At 35.3% G+C, this 8,601-nt stretch overlaps 2 protein-coding genes across 2 annotated transcripts; one reads left to right on the top strand and one right to left on the bottom strand.

Annotated features, from left to right (window-relative positions):
* Positions 1-663: 663 nt before the first annotated feature.
* LOC131594457 (uncharacterized) lies at positions 664-3,133 on the bottom strand. The gene is made up of 4 exons (XM_058866596.1): positions 2,849-3,133; positions 1,573-1,655; positions 1,174-1,229; positions 664-983 (listed from the first exon to the last, which is right to left on the bottom strand). Exons 1-4 carry the CDS (start codon positions 3,018-3,020, stop codon positions 905-907), a joined length of 390 nt encoding a protein of 129 aa, XP_058722579.1. The 5' UTR covers positions 3,021-3,133; the 3' UTR covers positions 664-904.
* A 1,097-nt stretch (positions 3,134-4,230) lies between these two features.
* LOC131594456 (pentatricopeptide repeat-containing protein At1g05600) lies at positions 4,231-6,332 on the top strand. The gene is made up of 2 exons (XM_058866595.1): positions 4,231-4,387; positions 4,698-6,332. The coding sequence occupies exon 2, from the start codon at positions 4,720-4,722 to the stop codon at positions 6,226-6,228; it is 1,509 nt and encodes a 502-aa protein (XP_058722578.1). The 5' UTR covers positions 4,231-4,387; positions 4,698-4,719; the 3' UTR covers positions 6,229-6,332.
* Positions 6,333-8,601: the final 2,269 nt, after the last annotated feature.

Genomic DNA, 8,601 nt, shown 5'->3' with positions numbered 1-8,601 from the left:
AATCATCCGGTTTGACCGGTTTTATACCTATATAATGACAGGTCTATTCAACTGAGTTATCCGGTTTAATCCGGTTTGGTCGTGCGGTTTGACCGATAAACTAGTGACCCAGTATCCCCACCGGTTCGATGATCGGTCCGGTTTTTAAAACACTGTTTATACTTGCAGAGGTAGACACCATTGAACGAACTGCAATAACAAAGATCGATGTAGTTCATTGTCTTTTACTTTCTTTTACCAGTTGTTGTTCCAACACTGTTATCATAGAAAATTGTTAGTGTGTGAACTCGTTACCATGTTGATGGTCGCATAAGTTTGCTTCTATTGACAGTCGCATGAGTTTGATCTTATTATCACAATAATTGTTAATGCATGGACTCGTTACCGTATTCGTGGTTGGGTTCAATTGATATTCTCCAAATTTTGATCCAACACTGGTTATAGCTCAAACACCCATCCTTAGCGGTGAAGAGTCAATCTAATAAAATTCAATATTGTTCTTCTAAAAGCTTGGTCATCAAGATGCATCCGAAAATACATTTTTAAAATTTAAAAATATTATTGCTTTGTCATCAAGATGCATGAGCACTACTATGGCTGCAATAAGCAATCCTTGTTAAATTATTAAAGTGTTCACAAAAAACTCCATATATAGATGAAAAGTTAAAAAGGAGCGAATAGAAATATATTTCACCTAAATATATAGGCTGCTAAATCATTACACTGCACACAAGTCATAAGAAATTACAGAAAGTTGAAAACATAGAACAGAATGATAAAGGTGCCATAGAGCAAAGTTTGGCACATTACTGTCGCATTTTCATACAAGTAAGACTCATCTATAGATCTTTCAAAAGCTCTCTTTTACACTAACCATGACAATATAGGTTGTAAATAGAAGCTTCTACTTAGACTTGATTCTCTTCTCAACTTCCTCCATACTCTGAATATCTTTCTGAAACTTGCAAATCCGGTATATAGACCTGTCGCCACAAAGTTCATTTTAGGGTTAAATATGTAATATACACATGTTTCAATTTTTAGTCTCTGCGCGAACTTTTCAGTTTCTACAAATTACAAAACTAAAAAGTGTAGTTTTGTAATATATAGGAACTGAAAAGTGAGTGTAGGACTGAAAACAAAATTCGAGAAAGACACGGATATTCACTATACCAGTAGAGAAGGCATGCTGCAATACACAGAATCACATTTCTCTGAGCTTTGTATGTCTGAGTAAAGAAATTAGTGGTCAATGAATCAATGACGTACGGAGAGGATAGTTAATATAAACAGATAATAGCATATATGAAAAGACTTTGACTTTATGTTATATTTTGATATAGAAAATGTCTTATATACATAATCATTTATATGATAAATGATTATACTATACTAACTGCTAAATTAAGTTGTTTATCCAAACACGGCTGTGAAGTGTGTGTTTGTGTCGGTATATATACCTCTGTGTGTATTGGTTTCGTAAGCACACACGGTATATTGAAAATAATCAATTTACAATACAAACTAGAAATTCTTCAAATAAGCTACTTTGGCATCAGCAAAATTACTTACGGTTTTTTCATATCGATCTCTCTCAGCAGCTGTACAAACATCAGAGGTGCACGACAACCTATGCTCATTCTTCCAGTATATATCTGCAAACAAACAACAATAAAAGCTTAAGCGCGGTTAATGTAAGATCCATGTAACGTAATTTTGGTTTCTTATTACTCACGTCATTCATTTTAAAATGCTTAAGTTCGAGTTGAAAAAAGTGGCTGCGTTACAGTAAGAATAGAAATTTGAAAACGACAATGGCAAGCAATTCCAGTTGGGTAGAAGGGAACACTGCGAAACACATTGATTTTAATTTAGAAGACTAGGAAACTCAATGATGGTTAACGTAGTTTAAGTTTATGACTAATTTAAGTTTAGTGGATGGTTGATGAATATATCAAAGTTTCGCAACTCATTAATGATCCATTGAATACAACCAACTAAACCACAACTTTGAACGTCATTAACCACAACTTTGTTTGGATATCGTAAAATGAACGAAGCAGAATGAACTGGAGCGGAATGAAGATTTCATTCCACCGTTTGTATATTTTAGAATGCAACAAGGTAATTTTTTCATTGCGCCCAGATCAGAGGGGAAGAAATATGGTGGTAAGTGGTGGAATGTAATGAAATCCATACCACTACATACCACATTCCGCTATGCTCCATCCAATCTCATACCACTCCATTACATCCAATTCCATCAATCCAAACATATACACTAAACATACGTACATCAATTAAGCAAGATTTTCGGATGTTCAAATGTACACGATATTCATTAACCACGATTTGCATTCAAATCTACACTTCAAAGTTATGATTAATAATGTTCAGAACATAGTTAATTGTATTCAATGGAAGGTTAATGCAATGTCAAATTCATTAGACATCAACCGAACTTTATTAACCGCATACTTAAGCTAAAATTCACATTCCACAAATCCAACTTCAAGATCACCACCATTAGATCCATAAAAATACCCTATGGAATATGGATCTTCTAAGAAAGTGAGCTAAGAGCACACAATTAACAACAACAAAAAAGACGAAAAAACCCCTCTTAAGCCCTTTTCAACTTCTGAATCTAGCCATCAACAAAATCCAAAAGATTCAAAATTTCCACTATCAACCACAAACCCAGATGATTAATCAACCCTAAACCCCTAAAAGTTAACCAATTTGAGCAATTCACAACAACCCACAAACCAAAAACTGAAAAAGGAAAGATTTTGATGAATACCCATAATAGAAAAAACACAACAACAAAAAAACATGAAATTGTTACCTAGGAGCTGAAACCCAGCAAAGGGAACAATGAAAAGCGCAGGTTGAAGAATGAGAGAAATCAGAGAAGTCAAACGGTTCCTCAAGGGCTTTGGTGATGGAAGGGTTATAAGAATCGCTATAGCAGCTTCAATAGCCACCACATAGGTGAGTATCATCCACTGCAATGCCATCTCTGAAACAAAATCGGTGGTTTCTGTTCTTTTTCTTCGGAATTATCAATTGTTGTTATGTGTTCTTTTCCTGAATGAATCAATGATATGAGTGAGACTTTGTTTTGGTTTTGGTTTTGGTTTCAGTTTCAGATCTTTTTCTTGATACTTTTCTTATGGGCTAAGGTAGAAAATTGCTAAACACACTTTATCTTTTACTTGTACACCCTCCTTCTATTATATTCCTTTTTTTCCTAAAATAATCAATTTGTTATTTTTTTATTGGTATCTGGTCTTGCGACCAATTAAATCAAAAATATCAATTTCACCGTCCACTACTAGAGATTCTGTAAACCAGTATTTTGAGAAGAGCATACTCTCAAGATCCATGTCTTAAACGCAAGAAATTATTAAAGTTGTATTTTCAAACAACTCATCTTGTCCATCCATAGAAGTATTTATAAAGAAAATTCATAAAGAGTATATAAAATTCATTTAAGAAAATTATATAAAAATATATTAAATTTTCATATTTTCTATAATAGTATATCGTTATTAAGAAAATTCTAAACAATATATTTTGACATAATTTTAGATTAAAATACTTAGCACATTCTTTATAAACTTTCAATTCAACAAATTTAGACCAAAAAATCCTCGAAAATTAAATTTTCAACTAAAAACATTGATAAAAGTTAAAGGGTATGTTTGGATTGGCGGTGAACAGAATTGATTCTACCAGAATTGAGTTTATTAGAATTGATTTTTTTTTTGGTTTATCACCACCGGTTTAGTCTGGTTCGGGGGTCAGTTCTAGCATCAAGTGGTTTCAGCCCTCTCCCGTGGTTCGATCTACCAAATCTAGCGCCAATCACCACTAGACCAACTAACGATTGGTTATCAGAATTGATTTATGTTTGGATACATTTATAGAAAAGTGAGTTGAACAATAAATTTCAGTATAAAAATTATCGAGAATCAATTTTGGAGATAAAAGCTACAAATTCTAGCTTCTAGTAGAATTAATTCTGGAGGCAGAATCAATTCTACTTTTGATAAAACAAACACCTCAAAATCACCCAAAATCAATTCTACACCTCTAGAATGGACAAATGGTGTATTAGAAAAGAAAATGGATATGTTTTTTCAAAAGAGAGGGTGGAAATAGCATACCACATGATTTAGATTTGGGCTTATGGGCCCAAATTTATATATCTCAAACCAGCCCAATAAGCCCATTCTCGCGTCTTCTTCCACAGTTCAGTTCGGACATTATCTCCGTCAGCAATCTCCGCCACTCACCGCCGACTTACCCGTCAATCATTCTTCCGCCACCCACCGCCGTTCCATAATCAACAACATGCCAGCGCCGCCACCGTCCTTCCCTGGTTAGTTTTCACTCTTGTTCTTCAAAGTTTTTCTATAACTGGGAGAGAGAAAGATATTTTGTCCATGCTCCAGTAGGTTTCTGTATCAGAACATCTTAGTTGAATCTTAGAGAGATAGATAATTTTTAAATTAGGGCCGAGGTCGTGTTGCCGTCAGCTTTTGCGATTTCGGTCGGTACAGATATCGATACAGATATTGCTGGCGGTTGTCAGAGTGTGAATTAACCGTAATTTATTCTTTATGATAAAAATAGTGAATAACTGAATCAGTTATAACTTATCAGCATCTTCTGAAACCGTTTTGTCGCAGATGTTTTCGCTGTAACGGAAATATGAGTATAAGGTGGCCAAGAGTGTTAAATCCAACTCAACTTTCTCAGATTATAACAACTCAAAAGAATCCTTTAAAGGCTTTGGAAATTTTCAATCAAGCCAAATCAAAATATCCTAAATACTCCCACAATGGTCCTGTTTATGCCACCATGATCACCATCCTTGGATCATCAGGTAGACTCAAAGAAATGAAGGATTTGATTGAGCAAATGAAACAAGATTCATGTGAGTGCAAAGATTCGGTCTTTGCGTCTGCTATTAAGATATATGCGAAAGAAGGGCTAGTAGATGAAGCAATGTTGCTTTATAGGAACATTCCTCAGTTTAACTGTGTGAATTGGACACAATCTTTTAACACACTTTTGGAGATAATGGTGAATGAGGATAAGCTTGAGGATGCTCATAGTCTTTTCGTTGAGAGTTCTTGTGGTTGGGAAGTGAAGTCTCGTGTTCGGGCGTTGAATTTGCTTATGTATGCTTTGTGTAGGAAGAGTCGGTCGGATTTGGCGTTGCAGATATTTCAAGAGATGGATTATCAAGGTTGTTATCCTGATAGGGAGAGTTATCTTGTTGTGATGAAGGGATTGTGTAAGGATAAGAGGTTACATGAGGCTACTCATTTGTTGTATTCGATGTTTTGGAGGATCTCTCTGAAAGGTAACGGCGAGGATGTTGTGATATATAGGACTCTTTTGGATGCTTTGTGTGATGATGGAAAGTTTGACGAAGCTGTGGAAATCCTCGGGAAGATTTTGAGGAAAGGACTGAAAGCGCCGAAGCGATGTTATACCCAGCTTGATCTTAGTCAGTGTGGTGATGGTAAAGACGCGGAAGTTACTAAACGGTGGATTCACGAAGCTTTGGTGAGGGGTTCAGTTCCTAGCACTGCTAGTTATAATGCCATGGCGGTTGATCTATATGAAGAAGGTAAGATAGACGAGGCTGATAAAGTTATCATTGAAATGAAAAACAAAGGGTTTAAACCAAAACATTTGATTTTCGAGGCAAAGGTAGCTGCGTTGTGCAAGGTTGATAAGGTCGATGAAGCAATCAAGGTAATTGAAGAGGACATGGTGGAAGTTAATTGTCTACCAAATGCTAGAGTTTATAGTATTCTCTTGAAAAACCTTCGTAATGTTGGAAATTCGACATTAGTGCTCGAGAGCTTGAACAAGATGTCGAAAAAGGTAGGTTGCATGGGCGACAAAGAAACTTATAGTATTTTACTCGAGATGCTTTGTCGCGAGAGAAGGTATCTTGAAGCAAGCCAACTTTTGGAGCATATGTCGATTAAATCATATTGGCCTTGTGCTAATAGTTACAACTTGCTCATTGAGGGTCTTTGTTCCTTAGGTCGGCAATATGAAGCTGTTATGTGGTTGGAGGACATGATAAGCCAGGGAAAACTTCCTGAAATTTCTGTATGGAGTTCGTTAGCATCTTCGTTTTGTAATTCTGAGATGATGAAAGTGTCGGTCGAGACATTTAATCGCCTAAGAAGTTTGTGATTCTGAATTCTGGTGTAAAATATAACAATTATATAATGAACAGAGTCTTGTACTACCATTTTTTCGAATATAAATTTGCTTCTTCATTAGTTTTAAAGCATTGCTTAATTGTTTCAACTTTTCCGGACCATTGATTTGGTGAATTAGTCTTCAATAAGATCCATTTTTGTTGTTTTTATACTTTTATTTTTCTGTTAATAGGTTAACTTTTCTTCCTTCGACCTATATACAGCCCCTGAGCGTCAAACCTGGCACGTTCGGAATGACCGAGGGGCCAATTAATTTGGCACTGAACACAGCCCCCGAGCGTCAAGCTGGAAAGGGTGAAGATGTTTCGAGTGACTGAGTTGCCAAACAATTCCATACCAGTCACAACTCCCAAGCATCAAGCACGAAAGGACGAAGACGTTCCCTCCGTGGCAATGACTTGTACAGGCTCGCCGCAATAATACTGATTGACGAGATCTGAAAAATGAGCGAATTAGCCTAGTTTGTTGCCTCAATCTGCGACTGGTAACGCGTCAACAACATTGAAGTTGAAAAACCTTAAGAGCCAAATTTCCTGACAACTACTACATGAGAAAGACTTGAGCTCTATACAGGGAATAATGTATGAGAACACATTCTCTCTGCTATTAAAAAATGTTGGACCTGGGTGACCTTTCGTTAGCAATACAGAGAAACATTAAAAAATGGTAAATTGTGGTAGAACATTATCGCAGTTTCATCCGCCACAATTCTAAAAAAATGAAGCTTCTCAATCAAAATATGATTATTAATTGTATAAGAGATTTGTTTGAAGAGTATTATTTGAACAAACATATAGGTGCAAAATATGATGCATAAACATGATTATTAATTGAGTAATGGATTTTTTGTGATAATATTATCCAGAAAAACACTACGAAAATACTAGCAAATTGTGAAGGTCTAAATGTGAAAATTATGGCGTTTCACAAATTTCAAAACCGTGTTTGTCTGAAAAGCATTATTTGAACAAACATATAAGGTGTTTGGATAAATCCAAACCAAACCAAAATCCAAACAAAACCATAGTGTTTAAATTAGGTATTATTTCAGTTCGGACAAGAATCGAACCAAACTAATGAAATCTGAAGACAAATGGTTTACACATCGTATTTTTAATTTTCAACCCGCAAATTGCTTTACCCGAATCAACCATAATTAATTGTCATGAAAATTACTACCAAACATTAAAATTTAAGAAGAAAAAAGTCAAATGATGTATGTTATTGTATTGTGCATTTGTGCTAACCAAGCATAGAGCTATGAAACACATTTATTATCATACTAACTTAAATGACTAATTATATATTCAAAAGTCTTTATGTCAAATGTTTTTCTTATTAAATATTGTTGAATCTATTATGAAAAAGTTACTAGTCTAGTATTTATAATTGAACGCTAATAATAATGTATTTTTTATATTATTATGAAAACTTAACCTCCATAAATAAGTTATTTTTTAAAATATTTTTGCATTTTTATAATTTACCTGATCAATCAATCCAAACCAATCCGTTGTTTCACGATTCGGTTTGGAATGAGCTTTATCGCAAAAATTTGCAAATTCAAACTAATCCATATAATTTTAATCGATTTGGGTATTGGATTATCTCAAAATCGAACCAAACCGAAATGTCGGAGCAGGCTCTGGCGTTCTGTCCCGGCCTCACTATTACTGCTGACCAGACGAACCCTTTAGTTGACCCGTCTAAGAAGGAGCCGGGTGCAGATGATTGAGCGTTGTTTTGTTCTTTTTCATTTAGTTTGATCTTTTAATATTTGACGGGGCTTTTGTGCTTTGGCTTCTAAACAATACTTTCATACATGTATTTCATTTTTCACCTCTGCATGTTTATGTTTTTCGATATGATATTATTCCTTTGTCACCATTGTAATTGTCGGGTTGGGATTCGAGGAGAATTTGGATCCGATGATAGTTAAGAACTGCTTTCAGAATCCTGCAATTTGCATTACTGTTTGCTATAAAGAGCGATAGATAATAGTTGTTTAAAGTGTAAATAACCTTAAGTCTTTGCGGAGCCATGTAAGGCTGCTTCGCTTGAAGGCGAGTTTCATTGAGGCGCATGTGTTGTGTCGATAGAATGCTGAGGCAATAGCTCATGGTTGTTCTCAAAATGTGTTTGCACAGAGGAAGCATTATTGTTGTTTGGAGTGTCCATATATCGTACTGTAAATGGTAGAGTGTGAGTTCAGCTCCGAGCATTCATGCTTCCAGTTGTATCGGTAAGTATTTTGTGGCGAACTAGCTAGACGCGTCTATGCCTTGATCATATATACATGGATAAGGTATATGTCTGGTTAGTCATTGTGGTGTTTTAAATTATA

This window comes from Vicia villosa, linkage group LG4 (genome assembly GCF_029867415.1).
Source record: "Vicia villosa cultivar HV-30 ecotype Madison, WI linkage group LG4, Vvil1.0, whole genome shotgun sequence".
NCBI lineage: Eukaryota > Viridiplantae > Streptophyta > Magnoliopsida > Fabales > Fabaceae > Vicia > Vicia villosa.
The sequence above is the reverse complement of the archived record's forward strand: the minus strand, read 5'-3'. Positions and strand labels throughout refer to the sequence as shown.